General features: G+C 39.9%; 1 protein-coding gene across 2 annotated transcripts in view; it reads right to left on the bottom strand.

Moving 5' to 3' along the window:
* Window positions 1-1052: 1052 nt before the first annotated feature.
* Cd86 (CD86 molecule) overlaps window positions 1053-20968 on the bottom strand; it is a 68117-nt gene continuing 48201 nt past the window's right edge. For both annotated transcript variants that reach the window (XM_033755923.1, XM_019208311.2), the window contains 5 exons: window positions 17000-17335; window positions 14463-14768; window positions 11872-12015; window positions 4531-4576; window positions 1053-3283 (listed from right to left, as the gene is read on the bottom strand). In XM_033755923.1, the coding sequence (XP_033611814.1) occupies window positions 3226-3283; window positions 4531-4576; window positions 11872-12015; window positions 14463-14768; window positions 17000-17335 (890 nt within the window). In that variant the 3' untranslated portion in view covers window positions 1053-3225. The remainder of the gene's footprint in view (window positions 3284-4530; window positions 4577-11871; window positions 12016-14462; window positions 14769-16999; window positions 17336-20968) is intronic.

The raw sequence follows: 20968 nt of genomic DNA, 5'->3' as shown, positions 1-20968 counted from the left end.
AGAAGCAATTTAAATATGTTCAGGGACCATTTTCATCTCCAGAATTAAGGATTATTTTGATGTTACATCATTGCCTTTTCTCTTTTACTTTCCTTTTTAGTTTTATTTTAGGATTCCCTATTTTTAATGTTCATACAGAGATTTCTTTAACTGAAATACCGAATAGTTTCTTTGGTGTGAAAAACTATAATAGTACACAGGATCCTAATGAGATAATTAATAATGTGAAATAGGAAGTAAAGGGCTAAAGGTGTAAGGAAAGTGGGAAGGGTGGGGGAAAGGTAATAAGGGAGAGGAAAAAAATATGAGAAACTGAAAAAATGGAAATAAAGTGTTTGTAAATGGAGAGGGGAGGAGGGGGTGAAGGGAGGGCAGGGACAAGGGGAAAAATGAGAATCAAGACCTATTATGTAAACGTACAGAATCCCAATGATGAATGTAACTGTATTTGTATACCTAGATTGTACCAATAACCTCAATTAAAAAAAAAAAAAAGATACAATGTCAGAAAGATAGTTACCAGAGCTCTAAATCAGAGGCCCTGTCAAATTTCAGGGTTTACTTTTCTGCTGTACTAATAGTAGTAGATAACAACTAATGTTGGACGAAGTGGACAGAAAATGTCCTTGAATAAAAGTAATTTCAATAACCACATGGGACCATCCAATCTTTCCTCATCATTGGAGATCTAGGCTATCTTAAGTGGTTAATGCCAAAAGATGTGCTTTTTCATGGCGTGGTTTACAAGACTTGTTTCTGAAGGTTTAGGCAAAAGCTTCCGCTCCAGCAATCCTGAAAGACCAGGTTTAGCCACCTGTGCCATAAGCTCATTAAGGAGATTAGCAGTGGTAAAGGACAGGAAAGAAATTGAATCAGTCTCTGAGGGGCTGACAGAAGCTCTGGAGATGGCAGAGATAAGGGTTGGAGTTTGGGATGGAGCTGAGGAAGGTATCAGGCGTAGAAGTTTGCAAAAGTGCAAATGAATGAACTGAGCCCACCTCCTCAAACCAGCCCAAGGGCACAGGCTGAGGAACTACTAGATTTTTTTTTTGTTGTTTTTTGAAACAGGGTCTTCCTATGTATCCTAGGCAACCCTCCTTCCTTGAACTCAGGCAATCCTCCTACCTCCAGCTCCCAAGTGCTGGGATTAAGGAGCCACCACCCGCGGCTAAGGAACTAGATTTCTAACCTGAGTGAAAGAGTGGGGCTTGAACTTTACTGACTCCAAGTGAAAAAGAAAAGAAGTAGGAGATTTTTCACATGAATCATAGGATCTGATTTCCCCCAGATAATGGCACAGGACATAACCCAAGGCAAGAAAGTAATGAATCATCAGAAGGGAGGGGGTTGGTTCCCTGTCTGAGAAGTGTGAATGCAGAGGTGGAACAGAGCAGATAGAGAAAGGAGAAAATCTAAAACATTCGGATGCCTTGCCCAATGAAAGATCTGTCTTTAATCCAGGGGATTTTAGAAGAAGAACCAGTGCCTCTCCAAACCAAAAACCAGTGACTGAAACAACCAGCAACTAACCAGGACATCCAACTGGGGCCTGCCATTCCTAGTCAGTAAAAGTCTCACACAGAGTCCCTGGTGTCCCAGGGGAATTTGACATGGAGGGATCAGAGGAAGGGAAAAAGGATTAGAAGACTAACTGTGGGGGCTGATTTTCCTGCTGGGGGTTCATCTGTCCACAGGGGCCACTGTCAGTGAATTACCATGTCAAGTCAAATTCTGAAAGAGCCCCATGTTCAAGGAACTAAATCTGTCCCCAGATAATAAAGTTTTTCTCTTTAGCTGAAATGGAAATTAAAACTAAAGCATAAATTTATAGGAAAAAAGCTTTAATTGGAAAGTTAGGCGGAAGATAGGAAAGGACTTCCGTTTAGGTAGCTGAAAAGGGAACACTCTGATACAGGGGCCCAAACTGGCCTTCCACAGTGGCTCGGAGCCCAGATTTTAAGGATTAGCTAGTGGGCTGGGGTACAGTTGATCATTATCACAGTCACCTCAGTCATTATTAAGAGGGGAGTGAGGACTGAAAAGTGACAACTTCCTGCTTTCTCTACTGCTCTCCACCAAGCCTTCCTCATCACGTCTGAGGAGGTGCGTGCACCCGATGTCAGCAACGACCCAGGGAGAAGTGTCTCTGGGATCTAGGTCTGGTTCCACCTCCCTCTGCTGATTCCCCAAATTCAAGTTTCTTTGCCTGGACAATAACTAGGTCATCATACTCCTTCCTGATCCTGGTAGAGGAGTAAGCATTCCTCAGAAAGGGTAGCTTTTCCTTTACAGCATAGTAGCTACATTATCATAGTATACACTTTTTTTTTTAAACAAAAGTGCTTTTCTTCTTTTACTGTTAGTTTAGACTTTGTTGACATGACAAGTACTTTGTGGTTAGACTGTTGTAATATTACACTATGCACTAAAACTTTTTTGGTGTGTTTTCATTATCTTGATGGTACTATGAAGGTTTGTATTATGCACAATTCAGTTGTATTATGACGTTTATAATACAACTTTGTGTAATCTTAACTATCAACTACTTTAAAGAGCATGAGTAATAACTAAGATGAGGTACTTCTTTCCTTTATCTTTTTTAACCCAGTCTCTTTTCCATTCAGTATTGACTGGTTATATCTTTTTTGGTGTTTAGCTCTAGTATATATTTATTTGCGTTTTCAAATATTACTATGAACACTATAAAGTTGTAAAATACATTTTTCCTACCTCAACCAAAGAGGCAATTGTTCAGTCCCAGGTACATACGATGAAATGGGACGCTGTCTTATAATTCAGGGCTGATAAAAGCCAGTACTCCCAGAACTAGGAATCCCATATAAAAATGTATTTTGTAAACATCAAGAGGGGAATCTGGTCTTAAGCAGGACACATTGATCCTAAATATTATTCCCAGGCAAGGAGCTATTGAGGTGGGACTGGATCACAGTGTACTCTGCAATTAAAAGAAGCAGTTAGAGAATTAAAGTCTGTTCTAAACATAAGCAACAAAATGGACATAGGGAGGTTCTTTCACTTACAGGGAGTCCTGACGTGCTCACTATTAATAAAGGTAACATTCTCTTGGCCTTTGAAAGAATTCCAAAAGTTTTTTTGGAGAGAATTCCAAGTATTTTGCTCAAAAACTTGTGAAGGAAACAATATAGAAATGGAAAGTTATAGGAAAATTTTCCTTTAATGGAAACCATGTAGCATTTTTGACGACTAAGGTTGAACGCCACACTGGACTTTATCATTTCTTTCAGGTAAGTGGATTTTCATTCTGGAAAGACAGAAAAAGGGGATTGGGTGAGATTCACTGCAGAGTCACTTTTTCCTTCCAGATTTCACTGATAGGGCAGCTCTCGGAGGCCATTGTAATGGCAAAGAAATAGGCTATTGAGGAGAGAGGTGGAGAAGGCTGGAGAAAAGAATCTCAGTCTGCGCTCTCATCAGCGCTTCCTTTAACAGTTGCCCTGTGCTCCGTCTGGCCCCAATCTGGCTCTGGGCTGATTCCTTCAGACCATTTCTCAATGGAGTCTGACAGAGTAGGCAGGAGCTCAGCAACCCGGAGTCCCACCCAGGATGCCTATAATTCCTTCTGCTGCTAGAATCGCAGGGGCATGTGAAACCAGGTAAGTGCTGGGTGCTGTGGTGACCTACATCTTGGAGCTATGACTTTGTCTGTGCCACTAGCTTTTTGTCTGAGCACAGGTGTGACCCCATAAACAGGCCATCAGAGCCTTAATATTCTTGAGAGTCCAGTTCTTCAAAAGGAATGCATGCCAGACAGCCTGCCTGATCACTGGGGACTTCCATCTGCTCTTTGATGTATACATTTATTCTTTCAACAAACTTTTATGTGGCAGCTAGTGTGTGCCAGGCACTATGCAAATAGTCACAGCATGTCAATGAGCTCAGCTGATACCGTCTTCGACCTCCACGAGGCTTAGTTTACTGAATAGAGCTTAATAAGATAACTTAATAAATATGCAAGTACAATCTATTATGAAGAAAAATCTCAGGGATCCACAGAATACTGTAACAGGTGGGCACTAACTACTCTGGGAAAGTATTTTTAAAGAAAGTGATGCTTTAGACAAGATAGGAAGAATGAAATGAAAAAGTGGCAGAAAAACCTTCCAGGCAGAGTGGATGTGAATGCACGGAGGCCGAAGTGAACATGTTTTCCCTTCCCACTTCTTTGTTTATGTATTCCCTATCCATAGGACGCCCACTAGCTCAGGCACTGTGCTGGGTCCTGGAGTCGCCACGGTGCACACGATGCAGCCCATGCCCCCACTTCAGGTCCCGTGTATGGATTTTTGCTTGACCATGACTTTAGCTCATCAACACTTTGCAGCCATCTATTGACAGATTACTTCCTTCCAGGTCCTAAGTGAGGGAACACTTCTTTTCTGCTCCCTCCCCACTTACTTGTGGCTGCTGTGGTCTCAGCATGGCTCAGACTCAAGCCAAGGAAGTTTAGACACAAGGGGGAATCAACAATGTTGCAGGGTCAGGCCTCACCTTTCTTCAGTCTCTTCATTCTTTTCCTTCTGTATTCTGGTGGCTTCTGCAAGAGACCAGAACAGCTTCAAAAACTGTATTCCTCTTAGATATGAGAAAGGGAGGGGGATGTAGTTTCAAGAGGCTTCTGATTCCTGGGACTCAGAAACCGCTATGACCTTACATAGGGAAGAGATGGTTACTTAACCAATGCAATTTCACGGGGCCTGGGCAGGAGCTTTTTTGCATCCAAAAAGTAAAAGCCCTCACTTGTTCACTGTGTCTTAAGATCTAATGTTGGACATAGATTTTTTTTTTTCATTCACAGTTCTTCTATCTTTGCAAATGAGAATTCCAGTAGATAGGTAATATACTTAGTGTTAGCACTCATTTAGCGACTAGGAAAGGGTTTCCAATCCTTTTCCTAAAGCAAAGTTTAGAAGGGGAGGAAAGGGAATCTTGAAGACAGAAATGCTTAAAGGGATTAGCTAGATGGTGCTACCAGATACTACATATTGTTACATGGACAGGTCCAAGCCGGATATCTCTATCCAGCCAGACCTTCCAAAGCCCTAGCTTCTGTTTGTATGGATTTAACTTCTGATGATTTGGCTGTTGGGTCAGTGCTGTTGTCCCACCTCATAGGAGGCATTGTTAACCTGGGAATCCTTGCAGGAATTTAGTGACACAGGAATCCTCTCAACACCACCGTTAATATTTTCATGATTCAGTCTTTACTAAGCAGTGTCTTCCTGAAAACTTCCTGTCATTAGCTTTTCCCTTTTATGTATGTGCATTTTTGAGAATAATTGTCTTTATGCAGGTATAATATTAAACAATAAAATTCAGTCATTTATACTATAAAATTTGATGAGCTTAACAAATGTATAAAGCTAAGGAACTGTCACCACAATCAAGAGACCATTTAAATAAGCCCCTAAATTTTCCTGCCTCATTTTAATCAATGTTCTCTCCATCATATTCCCTGTAACCTTTGATCTGCTTAATGTCACAATAATTTTGATTTTTCTTGAATTATATGTAGATAAGATCATATAATGTGTAGTTTTCTTGCACCTGGCTTCTTCACTTAACATAATGCTATTGAAATTATCTATGTTGAGTATAACCAAGAGCCCATTCCTGCCTACCATTTAGCAGTATTTTATTTTATGAATATATCCTTTTGTTAAATGATGGATTGTCTTCTTATTAATTAGTAGTAATAATAATGATATATGCTGGATACACATCTTTTGTCAGATCTATATTTTATGAACATTTACATTTGTTTCGCAGTCTGTCTGTGCTTTACTGACTGTTTTCTTAAAATCAAAGGGCCAACGTTTTTCATTTAGATGACACTCAATTTATCAATTTTGTTTTTTTATAATATGGCTAGTTTTTGCTGAGTCCTATCTAAGATTCATCTACCTAGGGCCATAGAGATTTTCTTCTATGATTTCTTTCAGAAGTCTTTGAATTTTAAGTCAATTGATGTTTATGATCCACTATGTTATTTTTTATAGAATCACAAGAGTATATTTAATTCTCCAAAAAACATCAGTTGAAAAAACCATCCTTCCTTTCTACATGGAATTACCTTGGTAAACTTGTAAAAAAAATTAGTACTATGTGAGTTTATGTTTTGATTCTGTTTTACTGCATTGACTGATATGTAGATATATACTTTCATCAGTATTACTCTGTCTTGATTTCTGTAACTAGTAAATCTTGAAATTAGATAATATAAAATTTTCATTTTGCTCTTATTTTTCAGTATTGTTTTGGCAATTACAGGTGCTTTGCATTTCCATATACATTTTAGTCAGGTTTTAAATTTCTATTTAAAAGCTTTCTAGGATTTTGATTGGGCTCTAAAATGTCCTCCAAAATTCTCATTTGTGTGGAAGGTGAGTGGATCATGAAGGCACTATACTGAACATGCTGTTAGAAGGTGGGGCTTGCTCAGAAGACGTGGGTCACCAGGGCTGAGACCTGGAAGAGTGCATCTCCCTCCCTAGTGCTTCCCTTTGCTCTCCGCTTCCTGCCCACCATGATGTGAGCAGCTTTCCTCCGCCATGACCCTCTGCTGTGCCGTTCCTGTCTTGATCCAACCAACTATGAAATGAAACCTCTAAAATTTCTTTTAAGTTGTGGGTATTGGGTATTTTGTTCCAGTGATGAGAAAGCAAGCAAGACAGGATTATTTTGGTCAATTTTGGAAAACAATCAATATCTTAATAATATTTTGCCTTCTAATTCATGAACACTGCATATATATGTGTATAAGCTCATACATGTTTGTATATGAGCTCTCTCTGGGTAATATCCTATTTAGATTTTCTTTAACTTCTGCCACTAATAATGTTTTGTAGTTTTTAGTACATAGATCTGTACTTCCTGTTAAATTTATTCTCAAACTCTTTTTGTATATTCTCAAACTTTTAATATTATTTGATGGTACTGTAAATGGCATACAAACATTTTTTTCACTTTCAGTTGTTGTTACTCTACAAAAACACAGCTGTTCTTAATTTTGGCTATTAACCTGTATCCTTCAACTTTGATATCTTGCTTACTAGTTCTAATAGCTTTTTAATAGATTGAATAGGCTTTTTTGCAAATGTGATTGTTATCTGCCAAACAAGACAGGGTTTCTTCTTCCTTCCCAGTTTGTATATCTTCCATTTCTTTTTAATGTCTTCTTTCACTAGCTAGGACCTCCAGTACGATGTTGAACAAAAGTACTGAGTGTCAATATCTTTGCATTTTCTCCAATCTTAGGTGGGAAGCAATCGATCTTTTATCATCAAATATAATGCTAATGAAGAATCTTGGTAGATGTCCTTTGTTAGATTGAGGAATTCCCCTTGCATCCCTACTTTTATGAGAGTTTTTCTTTCCTTTTTAAAAGAATGAATGGGTAGTAAATTTTCAGTACACATTGACACGGTCATGGTTTTTCTTTCAGTTTCTTAATACAGTGAATTTTATTGCTTAATTTTTAAATGTTTGGCTTTCCCGTGTTCCTAAAATAGACAGTATTTAATCATGATATAGGATGTTTATAATACATGGCTAGATTTTAGTTTCTATCTTGTTAAAAATTTTGGAATCCATGTTCATAAAGAATGTTTGTAGTCTTCTTTTCTAGTTTTGGTATATGATCTCCCCCTTTCTTAGGAGAAGCCTGGGCACTGACTCTGGGCAGTAAGTAGGCAATCATAGGACTCACCTCATCTTTCCTTTTCTCTTAAGACTACATTTTTCTGCTACCCATTATCCAATGTCTGATAACAGTTGTTTCAAGTGTTTTCCTAATTTATGGGTGAAGGACACTTTTGTAGCAGTTAATCCTTCCAGGAAAGAAGCAGAAGTCTATTTTCCCACACAATTTAAAGACCTTTAATTGCTAGAAGAATGTCTCTTATTTCCTTATATTTTCATATAACCTTCATTCAGACACACCCTGAAGAGCCACATATTTAAGTGTGAAATTTTTTTTGGGGTGGCGCTTGGAATTGAATTCTCATGCATGCTAGGTAAGTGCTTTACCATTCAGCTAAACCACAGCCCTAAATTTGAACTTTGCATTTCTTGGCAGCTGTTCAGATATATGAAGGCAGAATTTCTGTCCTTTTCAGACTTTTTCTTAGGTTAAGTACCCATAGTTATTTGATGCTGTGGACAGGATATATTTTGTCCCTGAAAGGTTTAGGTGCTGGAAACTTGGTCTTAGTGTGGCGATGCTGAAAGGTGGAATAACTTTTAGCAGAAGGTAATCAGCTCACAAGGGCACTACCCTGGGAAGGGCTCTGATGCAGCTTAGATCTCACAGAATTGTATTTGTTGCCAAGAGAAAGGCTTGATATAAAGCCACACAAGAGCAGGTTTTGATAAAGCCCTATACAGCCACGTGATGTAGCATGAGGCACTCACCAGGTACAGCTGCCGTAGTTTGGACTTTTCAGCCTCCAAAACCATGAATCTAAATAAACTCATAAAGTACACAGTCTCAAGTACTTTGTTCCAGCAGCACAAAAGGAGCTCAAAACACTTAATCTATTTCTTATTAAGGAAGCATCTTCCAGACACCTTACAAATATGGTTAGATTCTACTGCCAAAGTTCCTCTAAAAAATAATGGTACTTACAGCTGAATACAATATTTTAGATGTCTTTAGACCAACACAAAATAATTACATTATCTTTTTGAACCCACAGCAAAATATGTGCCAGTTCCACGAAAAATAAAGTTCCTTATTTAAAAATGAAAGCAGACAGTAAAAAGGCAAATTCTATACTTTGGGATTTCAATACTTCAAATCTAGCATTTTGAAGGGCATATGTGATGAGATCACCAACTTTTAGTTTTAAAACTCTGTGCAATTTCTGTTTCAATGTTTGTTAAAATTATTTCTTTTGGAAAAGACACTTGGACTTTCAGAAATCATTACTGAGGAAACAGACTCTTCTGAGATTGTTCTCGGCAAGCAAGCTGTAGAAACTGGTTGCTTGGGCACTGATATATACAGATTTTTGTCACACAGGTCACAAATAGGTAAAGTGATAATTTTTTTATTGGACAAAAACAATAACCAATATTTATAATTTTTCTCTTTCTCTCTTTGGGTACTGGGGATCGAACTCAGGTCCCTGTGCTTGCAAGGCAGGTGGTGGAATCACTGAGCTAAATCCCCAGCCCTACAATTTCTCATTTTTTATCTGCCCTATTTGACAAAGGGAGGGAGGAAGGGAGGGAGGGAGGGAGAGAGAGATTAGAAATGAGGTAGAATAACTATGACATTTCTTTTCTATTCACCTAAATGGTCTGAACAAGGTAATTATGTATAGAGAAGAACCATAATTAATGAACAAACTGTGGACAGCAGTTTTAATGGCAGGTTAATTTGAGGGCTGTCTCTTCTGAGAAAAGGATTAATGTCAGATCAGGAGGAAGTTCAACTTTTGGAGAAATTCCTACTGGTTATCAATAAGTTTGTATCTCTATAGATGGATCATGACCACTTCCACATCTATCTATTGGCAAAATTCTGTTCCTTGTGTTTGTGGAACTGAGATTCCCATTTCCTTGCTGGCTGACGGTCTATCAAGGGCCAATTTCCTGCCTTTAGAAGTGATCCATATTCCTTGACTATGGCTTTCATCCCCCAAGTTCAAAGCCAACAATTTCCCCCTGTCTTCCACCTCTCTAACCTGCTTGGGTAAAGCTCTATATTTAATTATGATAGATTGGGTCTATCTGGATAATGTAGGCTAATTTCACCATCTCAAGGTTGGGGCCTTCATTGCCTATACAAAGTTCTTTTTGCCATATCAGATAATGTATTATAGATCCTAGGGTAAAGGAAATGGAAATTTTGGGGGTCGATATCCTACTTGTCACATAGTCAATGCCAGAATCATCCACAAAGCAAGGGGAGACAATACTGAAGTTATACAACTAAGATTTATAAAAATCTTTATCTATCTGGTCTGGTTATACATGGTACATGTCCCTCCCTCCAGGGATATTAAGGGTTCTTTCTTTGATCAAATACATTGGCGCACTTGACTGTCTGATATATAGCTCTTTCTTCCCAGTATTCTTTATCACATAATGGGGAGGGCTCATATTTTCAGCTATTTTCTGCCTTTTATCACTCACGGCCCAACGGACCATCTTATATGTGTGAACATAGCCTCTGTAACCTTCCTCCAACTTCCATCTTGCATACACACCCATTAACACCCTTATGTAGTCTCCTAAATTTTCCTATTGCCTCATGGAAAAAGAAACGCTCTTACATTCTTACTCCCTCTTGCTGCATCCTTTCTTGTTTGTTTGCATTGTAAGCTGATCATTCCAGTGTGAAAGCAAATTTAGGAAATAGCTTATTCCTAAATCAAAAGTTGCTACTGCATATTCATTAATTTTAGTGGGCAATTGCAAACTCTCATCTTGAAAAGTCATTTTTGATGAGTTAAAAATGTTTCAGTTCACATCAGGGCATGCAAAAGATACATCTATATACCTTACTCTCTGCTCTGAATATTACCCTTTTTTTTCACAGACCTCTCAGTGCACTCCATATTTTGGCAGTTTGAATGTCTCTGTCATAGGCTTTTTACTAATTTATTAAAATTTGATAATTATTTACATAATTTCCTCTTTTAAAGTACTGCAGGATGAAATGAATGAATGTAATGTCATCTATCTACTTTCTAAATAGAAAATCAGTACACTGAAATCTTAAATAAGATACTGGCCAGAAGCATCGTTCACCTTGGGTTTTCCATGATAAATAAGGTTACTGTAACTATTCGCATCAACCAACTACTGGAGGCTGTTACTGAGATAAAGTAAAGTATTATCTTGAAACCTTACCCAAACCAACCCAAGCCACAAATAGGCATGGGAGAGTGTTATGCGGTCAGGGACCAGTTTGGCTTCATTAAAACACCTTCACAGTAGAAGTCAGTAGGTAGGTTGTTAGATACAGTGCTGTTTATAGCAACAAAATGTTGGGAAAAACCCATGTTCAAAAAACAAGGTTGCTTAAGTAAGTTAATTAAAGTGCGTCTGTGTAATGGAATATCTTGCAGCTCTTTAAAATGATGTTGTAGAAAGAGATTTATGCCACTGAAAATTGGCTTGCTATTTTTTTATGACAAAGTTATAAAACAGGTCATAGGATTATTATATAGCTTATGAAAAATGGACCTTATAATGTCATCTCAATTATGGATAGTGACATATGTTTATAGGCAGAAAAATCTGGACACCAAAAATATTGTTTGCAAAATCATGTTTTTCTTACCAGTGAAATTATGATTGACTTTAATTTTTGGTATACTTGATAGTGTATATGTACTGTTGGTAATCAGTAAAAGTTAATATTATTGCTTCTTAATCAATGGGGAACAACTTATCTAACTCATTTCACCAGAAATCTAGAACTTTAGAGATGGTAAGTCTTTGATCATCAGCCAATATTGTGACTGGAACACCACCAAGTCTGTAATCTCCAACATTTAGAAATGTTTCCATCATTACTTTCTTGAATTGTCCCAAAAACTTCATGATAGAGGGTGAGTAAAGCAAGTAGTAATCAGCTTTGGCTAGAAACCAGAAGTACATTTGTAGAACTTAGATTGGAAATGAAACCTTTCTCAGGAGTTCAGGGCAACATTATTAGCTGCCAAATCCAGTGTGACTTCCAAACCCCGAGGAAAAACCATTTCCTCCAACCACATGTCAGCTTTAGTCTAGGCTCAGCCAATGAGATCCAGACAGTAGCTGATTCAGAGGAAGTGACTTAAAAGTAGCACTCTGCAGAGCAGATAATGACTCACTCACCACTTTTGTTAGAGACCACAGCCTGTTGCTTCTTCGTCTTCTTCCACAGAAAGCATCCCATCCCACATGTGAAGATCGTGAAGAGCAGAACTACAGCTATAATCCAGGAGTACTGATGTGTAGCAAGCAGATGGTGACTAGGAACTGGAAATGACAAGTTTTCAATCAGCCATAAATTCACTTACAAAACTTTCACATATTCTGCTGTTCTCTTTATTTATTTGCCAGCAACTCCCCCTTTGCTTTTGCTCCAGAGGAGCCCGAAATCCACACAGGAGACTAAAGAAAGTCCCAGTCACAGGGCCTTAGCCAGATAACTAGGAATTAAGCCAGTACCTCTGGCCAAATGCTTGGAATGGGCTGTCTTCCCTTCTCCAAGGTGGGTGTGGTACTGATCTTGATCTGGAAGGAGACAGTGAACTTGGCTATGATGCTGGAATCTGGGTATTTTGTTGAGGGTCTGAATGTACAATCATTAGGACAGCGCCCTGCTACCCCAGCCCTTGTGCAGTCAGTCCCCAAACCCTGATGTTTTCCTTGTCAACACCTATAGAACATCTATGAAACATCAACATCTATAAACAAGGCTGTTTCGCTAGGACAGATGGTATGTTCTTCTCACAGCCTCCCATATCCAGTTTGGCTTTCTTTGGTCTTATTTTCTACTGAGGCCATAGCAGGCTTCCTCAGCATGGCTTTCTGTATGTCTCCCTACTAGAAATCTTTGATATTTCCCTATACCCTGAAGAATTAGGGTCAGAATTATTTACCTAGAGGTCAGGAGCTAATCCTTACATGGAAAGTCCCAAATTCCTGGGAAGTTGAAAATAAGTTTTGTGATGGAAAATTGACTTGCTCGCATTATAGACACTTTTGGAAGTAGTTCTGGTACTCTATCCCAAATTTTAGAAAAAACAGGATCAGTTGATGTCCCTGTAGTTTAGCTACCATATGTAGAGATAGAGATGTAGAGATATTCCCTGTTTCTAGAACAGCAAAGAAGGGAGTTTTTGGTGCTGGGGGCATACTCACTACCTTTTAAATGGGACCTAGTTTATTCTACTTGTGAATATTTGGCATTCCCAGTAAAAGAAGGTTATAGCTGTAATGTGGCAACTGCTATTTTTTGACACTTCCAAAGATCTCCTCTGGCTCAGGGTCTAACCTCTCTCTGATCAAGCCACAGACTAGGAACACAGAGAGGCAAGCCCTGTCTTCCTGAAGCAGCTACAGCTGAAACATTTCTGAAGCTGACGCTACCTGAGGAGGTTTTGGTAGCAGTCAAGAAGCAAGAGAACAGTGAACCACAAGAAAGCTACAGGTGGCTGCGACCACAGGAGCCCTGCAGAGTGCCCAGGGTGTGTCAGGGGTGGGGATGCTCACGGCTAAATGAAGGTGCTGAACTTCGGGCATAGCTTGGAGAGGCTAAGAGAGACTGCAGAAGAAATAACCAGGACAGGATAGGTAGTCCCGCTCTTTCCTGGACTCTCAACAACTGAGCTGACTGATAGAAGGAAGTCAGTACCAGGAGCGGGTGTAGGCACAGTTACTTATGTGAGATAAGCCATAGGGTCTTTTTTACTGAGAGTGCTTCTGTAGGCCAAGTTATGTCCAAAACGGATGCCAGGGGAAAGGAGACAGCAAAGACAGGGAGTGGAGCAAGAGGCTAGATGATGCCACTGGAGGGGACAAACCAAGGGCTGGAGAAGGGGCCAAGGTGAGCAGAAGGCAGCTGCAGGGCGGGGTGACAGAGATGTAGTCACAGAGTGTGTAAGGGGGAAGCTTGTAGTTACTGCTCTTAAGTGTGGAGTCACAAGTATAGATGAGACAAAGCTGAGATTGAAGGGGTCCTTTTGCCTGCTGACCCCTGAAGCTGTCTCAGACTTGTCCAGTGCAGGAGATCCCTGCAAACATGAGAGTCTGTCATCTGGAATCCTCTCCCTTCTTAGTAAGCCCAATCATCTCTTTTATGGTATTAGGCTCCATGGTCTTTGGGAAGCCTTCCCTGACCCTCAGAGATCTTGCCTGCCTCTGAATGCCCACAGAAATGATAAATTTATTTTAGATTTAGATTATATTCCAACAGAATATAATTTACATTCTAATTCAACCTTTTAAAAAAATTCAGTATTCCATTTGTGCATATCATGAAGTTCTAATTCTACTGGAAGATCTTGAAGAACAGAGGGAATCTCTTATACCTTTTAGTTTCTACCCCTGTAACCAGCAATATCTAGAATGCTTCCATACTCCTTAATACTTGAATGCACACATATATGTATTCTCTCTCTCTCACTCCCTCTCCCCACTTCTCAGAATTCTAGACATGCAGAATCCTGTATTTTCTGACCCAAACTCCAGAATCTTCTATCCACAGGGGGGCCCCAAAGGCGGAGTCAGTTTCAGGGCTAAGAGCATGAGTGGCACACAGGCTCATAGACTCCTAGACTCTGCATCACCCAGATGCAGCAGGACCCTCCATTTGCATCATAAACTGGCCTGGTAGAAGATTACCTAGCAAGCAGGGAACATTGAACAATTTGCCTTATATAGTACCTGACAAAAGAAACAGTGTTAGGAAGCAGCCTTACCTTTATAGAAAGGTTTGGAGGAAAGCTTCATTGACTGAGTTTTCAGGACACAGAAGATGGTCACATTACTTATGGCATCAGGAAATGGAACATATGAGCTGATGGAAATGTTGTACAGCCCTGTGTCATTATCTTGTGATATTTGCATGATACCATCATACTCCAGTTCAGTTGAATTTTCAAGTTTTAGCAAGAAATACATCTTCGTAGCTTTTGGATAACCTTGTCCAGATGAGCAAGTTAAATTTATGCCAGAATTTCCTGTTACGTTAGACATTTGCACTATTTCAGGTTCAGTGAAGTTAGCTGGACACAGAATAGAGATACAAAAATCAGACTATATTAGATGTATTTACAAGAGAACACCAAATAAGTAAGTACTCCATTTGGGAGTTCACTGGTCCACTTGGGAACCCCAGGTTGTCTAAGACCTGATGTGGGTCGCATAATAACCTTACATTTAGTTTTCAAGGCCTCCTGTGCTTACTGGGTGACAGACAGGAGGGCTGAAATTAGCTCACCAATGATTTAAAATCAAGCCACTCTTCCAGGGAATGGAATCTTTGGAAGGAGACTTGGTCTGACTATATGACCCAAGTTCCCCCAGGGATTTATTTCAGGCTGTTGGACCAAGAGGGAAAAAAAATTGAACTAAAGTCCTGCCAGGACTCAAGAGTTCATTGCACTGGTTCAGAAATCTAAGCAGGACGGTGGTGAGTTGGGAAGGGCTGGATTTAGAAATGCAGAATATTGGTTTCTGGCACAAACATCAAGGCGTCTACATCATATATTAGAAGAAGAAGGCCAAAATCCAGCTATTGTTAGGGAAAATACATGATCACAATTAGTGCAGCTTTCTCTTGCCTTTGTTTGCCAATAATGTTTTTACAGCTGTTGAAAATCACTGGCACATAGGCCCCTGACCTGACACATGAGCCGTCAACCAGCCAAACCCCTTGCTCTTCCGTAACTATGAGGTAGTTGTCAGGTTCTACATAGTAATTTGTAACTTAGTATATTGTTTCTAAACTGCAGTCATTCATATGCCATTTTTTCCCACTTTTGCTGTACGGACGTGCTATTTGAGCACTCTGCTTATACTTTACATTATCTGTAGAAGGCAAATTCCCAGAGCTTAGTTAGTCTTACTAGCAATATCTTTGAAATCACAGGTTGAATAAGTTATAGTTCTTCTAATTCTTGTTAGTATATACACGTATAAATTGCTTTTAAAAATGCTTTGTTTGGTGTCCCACCTAAAATACACCATGTTTCTCCAACAGTGCTGTGGCCACACTTTGAAAACGTTGATTTAGCATTTGTTTCAACATTCCAACAGCCTACAGCCTAGTTTGAATCACGGGTCTTGAGCAACTCTCCAGTCTACATCCATTTCTGCCTCTGCTTTATTTTGTGCTTTCAGAATAGGTGTTGATTTTCCCTTTTCAGTTTCATTAAGAACTAATCAGCATCTAGTAATATGCCCAGATATCTATACTAGAGAAATACCAAGTTAAACACAAAGACCTGTACGTAAATGGTATAGCAGCTCTCTTTATAACAGCCCCAAACCGGAAACTGCCCAGTGTCATTCAGTGAGTTGGATGAATAAACAACAGAATATAACTCGGCAATGAAAAGGAACATATTTTTGATACATGCAATGATTTGTATGAGCCTCAAAGGCAGCATGCTGAATAAAAAAAGCTAACCTCTAAAGGTTAGCCATTGTATGGTTCTTGTATTCTCAAAAAGACAAAGCTATAGGATGCAAAACAAGGGTTGTGGACACAGGGATAGTATAACTACAAAGGGATATCATGAGAGAGATTTTTAGGGTGATGGAAATGTCTGTATTCTATATTCTGAATATAGTGATGATTACATAAATCTATAAAATTAATAAGTGTCTCTATTTAAACAAAAATTAATTTTACTGTATGATGATAAGAAAAAAAAATCTCCAGTAACATTTAGGCTTTTCAAGGCCTGGTGGAATAGAGGAGCCCAGCTTGTTGGTTTGTGGATTTCCTTTGCTGGGTTATTTCCTTCTGCCTACTGGGCTCATGAGTACGGCAGCAAACAACATAAGCAACCTGCAGAAGATTAAAGGAAAAACCCAAACCAGTCAGATTTCACCCTGGCTAGGAGCTCCAGGGCAAGATTTACTGGATAAGAAATCTTGGACTGAAGGAGAAAATGAATGTAAAGTTTTGAGGCTGGTATGGTCATACAACTTAGCAATAGGCAAATTAATTTAGCCAGATTACTTTCATCAAGTTAGCTCTATTTTGTTCCCAAAGAAAATTCCTACTGATTCATCACAAGCGAATTATAAAGGTGCAAAGGACTTCAGTGCCCTACTCCCAGATCTTGCACTCCTTTCAGATGGATTTCTGAGAAAAGACTGTCTTCTGCTTTCTTTTGGCAGTACTCTTTCTCCCAGGCCCTGCAAGCTTCCATTCTCAAAGTTCCTCTACTCATTTATGGACCCATCTGAGAAGGTCAAAGATCTGGACACACCATGGACCACATACCAAACACTGACAGCTCAGAATCCTTCTGGTGGATGGAAACCAGTCCTGTGGGCTTTTTGTGGTGGATGATACACTGATAGGGGCCCTTGTCCTTGATTTGAGCTCTGTGAAGTCGCAGAGTCCAGCTGCTCTGGTCAAAGCTCGTGCGGTGCATGTACTCGGCAGCCACATTATGAAGGTTTTCTCTCCCTAAATACAATTCATAAAGAACTAACTTCTCCCGGTACTGCCAAAATATTACTAGCTCATTCAGGCTGAGATTTTGAGAGTTTGGAAACTGGCATGGCAGCGCTGCAGTCTCATTGAAATAAACTTCACTCTTCAGCAACGCAGCACCTAAAAAGAGGAAAGATGAGGATTAGGGAAGGAAAAACAAGACAGAAGGAAAAGCCCAATTCGATTTAGCTTTATACAATAGCCAGATGCTCAATGTTATCAATAATGATACTGAAGAACTAGGTGATAAGGATCTGGAATTGTGCATCCATCCTGGACATCTGGATTTTTGTTCTTGTTTCACTACTAACTGAATGCACGGCCACTGGGCGCATAGCAACCTTAATCAGCCTCAGTTTCCTCATCCATTTAAAGAAAGGGGAGAACTAAATGCTCTAAGAGTCTTTCTGGTACTATGATTCTGTGAATTTAAGTCTCAGGACAGGGAAAACCAGCAGAGTTAGACAATTCTCTCACCCTCCTGTCACCTCCTTGAAACCTGAGGACTGAGGTTCATCACTGTACCTTCGACAGGCCCTGCAACTACTACCTTCTTCCCCAAAGTCCTGCCTGTCCCATCCTGTCATCTTGGTCTGCTATGGCAAAGGGATTATTAACAGTGGTGATAAGTTTGTCATTCTCTGTCTTCCCTTTTATTATGTTTCATTAGTTAGGGGCCACACTGAGTAACATCTTTGAAATTCAAGTAGTTCCCTTCATAGACTTTCCCCCATAGCTGTTCCCATGGCCAGCTCACCCAAAGACAAAAAACAGTTTGGAATGACTCACTGAACCAAAGTGTCTTTCTTCGGTGGCCTCGCTAAGCAACTTCAGGGACCAGAAAGAGAGAACTGGGAAGGCAAGGATGTGCTTTGGGAGTCTTGGGGAAACCCCAGGCAACACAGACTTGCTGCTGCTATCATGTACTGTCCTGGGAAACATACGACTTGCAGGGAAGATGTTAGGAGAGTTCAGAGGAAGGCTTTGGTCCTTGAAAGGATATTGGCATTTCTGGGAGAGATTTGGGTTACCCTACTTCTTGAATATGATAGATGTCTGGGTTTCAGGAGGGTCTTTTCTGAGTCAGAAAAATACTTGAGACTTAGCAGAGAAATGAGCAATGGGGAACAAGAAGGTGCAGGGTAGGAAGAACACTATTTCTTAATTAATGTGAAGTTAGATGCTGCCTTAGGTAGAAAGTCATAGTAGGTTCTTAATAATGAGTCATTCATTATTCAAGATTTCAGGGGAGGGATGCTAATATTAAAAAGACTAAAGGGAGGGGTGGGTTTGTGAGAGATATGAGAACAGTTTCATTCCAGATGCTTTTCATGGGAGAAGAAAGTCATTTGATCTGATTAGTGATTTTCTCTTTAAATAAGCAATAGATAGAAAAAAATGAGTGACATGTGCCTGGGAAAACTGAACTTGTGCAGACTTCGCAGGGAGCACATGTAATCGAGGGCTTGACAGTGTTTGCTCCAGGCATCACTGAGAGATGCTGGGGCTCTGAATTGCTGCCTGTTTCAGGGCCCTCACTTAGAAGTCTGCAAAGCATGAGGTAAAGGAGGCATGCCATGCTAAGAGAATGGAGAGAAAATCAGCTGAGTGCCTAGAACAGTGGCGAGGGGACCTAAGAAAAACAGTGTATTTGGCAATTACCTTACAAGGCCAATTTGGACCTTGTGCTACAAGGTTGGTTTACCTTGAAATACTGTGCAAGAGTGCCACCTACTGTACAAATTTAGAGTGCTGTCTTTGGGAGAATACATTCTGGTTTGGGCCTAATTTACTACAATAACATAGGGCAGATGACCTAAGGAAGAAACCAAAGACACAGCTGAATTATTAGTCAATGTCACATTATTTCTCAGCTATCAATTATGCTTTCTGGACCTGGAGATGATTTCACCACTTTTTTTTTTTTTTCCTGTCTTCTTGATTTACAGATTTTTCTCTGCAGAGCCTGATGGTACTTTTTCTCCTTCCCGCTTACTCTCTGCTCATAGTCACGTCCAAATTCTCTGGCCCAGGCTCTTTCTCTCAAAAAATCACAAGGGTTTTATCTTTCACCTATCTGTTCTCCTCTTGAACTATCAACAAAAGTATTATTCGTGGACCAAAGCCACTGGCATCATCTAAGGGATGGTCTGGCCCCACCCAAGGCTACCTGAGTCTGAATCTGCATTTTAACAAGTGTTCCAACTTGAGAAGCTGCTGTAGATGATCTCTGTTTCTGTCTCTAGATAGGACAAATTTACTTCCATCCACCTCTCCCCAAACCCCTTTTTATCCCCATGAGGTAAAAACCACACTGTAACCCATCTGAGTGGAACTGAAAGTATTTCACAATTTATACTGTGCATTTCCTCACCAGCCACTGGTTTTCATGTTATCACTCAGAGCTAGGCATGGGGCATCCTGCTAATCCCCTCTTAACCATATGGGGAAGATTTGACTCAGGTCTGTTTTCCCCAAGTGGCTTCAGTCCCCTACTGTTATGATCCCCAGAATTTAGATCTTCTGGCAACTGGATTCACCAGGACACCACTGGTGAAAAACACTGAGAATTTCTCCCTTCTGCAGCACGTTGGTGAGAGAAATAGTTGTAACGAGCTTAAGTGATGGTATCAGGATCTAAGCTCTCAAGAATTCAGCCAGACATCTCCTTTATTAGGAGTTTGTTTCCAGGAATACTTAAGGACCTCTTCTGTAATATACTGTTTGAATATCATGTCCAACCCATGGTCTGCTAAGCTTGTGAGTTTCTGACCCTGTTAGGACTTCAGCCTTCCCTGGTCATTACCCCAAATGGCCATACATTATTTCCTCATGTGACTGTGCCTATTTATACTCATTAATTTTTCTTATTTTACTCAACTTCCTTCAAAGCTTTATTAGACCCTCTGGAAGCCTCATTCCATTGTAATAAAATCCCTTTTATATCTTCACCTTCTTCAGTGGGTATTTTCTGCAGTGTGGTCCTTTCACTAAAATCTGGTCCTACCCAAAGGAATCCAGCCACTTGCTTGCATTATCCACTTCACAGGGACCTTGAGCCACACCTTCCCTATTCGGATGGGTCTTCCTCTCTCTTTGTTGTTAGCTACTAATCATTGGTCACTACCCCCTTGCTCATTGAGGGTTCTGGCCTAAGACGCAGGGTCTTTCTTTCTAACCAAAGTTTACCATAAATTCTGTGAATTCACCACAGGTGAGTCATTTCCAAACATTTTCACCCTCAGACTATTTCAGCGGCCCCTCCCACCATGATACAACCCCAAACCTTATTACTCAGAACAGTTCAACCCTTACAGCCTCCTCTCCATTCACAGCCTTCTCTTCCTCCAGGCCTCGCTCTCACTTTATCACCCTACATCTGTTCTTCTGCTTCACCCACTTAGCTTTACCCACTTCAGACCACCTGCTGCAGTGTTTTCCAAAAGAACTCTTTGAGATGATAGAAATGTTTCTCTGTGCTGAATGGTGTGGTAACCACTAGTCACCAGCCAGCCACTGTAGCTACTGAGCTCGTGAAAGAAACTGACTTTTATGTAATTGCAGTGTAGTCACATAAGGCTAGTAGCTATCAAAGACAACAAAACAATAAAATGTATTTCTAATCATTCCATGCCAGTAACCTCAATAAATGAACCCCTTTGTCCCTGCAGAATTTCTTGTGAGGACACTTTACTTTCAATCTACATATCCTTTGTTTTTTTTTTTTTTTTTTTTTTTTTTTTTTTTGGGGGT

The sequence above is a fragment of the Fukomys damarensis genome, unplaced genomic scaffold (genome assembly GCF_012274545.1).
Source record: "Fukomys damarensis isolate Sample0158 unplaced genomic scaffold, DMR_v1.0_HiC HiC_scaffold_24, whole genome shotgun sequence".
Classification (NCBI taxonomy): domain Eukaryota; kingdom Metazoa; phylum Chordata; class Mammalia; order Rodentia; family Bathyergidae; genus Fukomys; species Fukomys damarensis.
The sequence above is the reverse complement of the archived record's forward strand: the minus strand, read 5'-3'. Positions and strand labels throughout refer to the sequence as shown.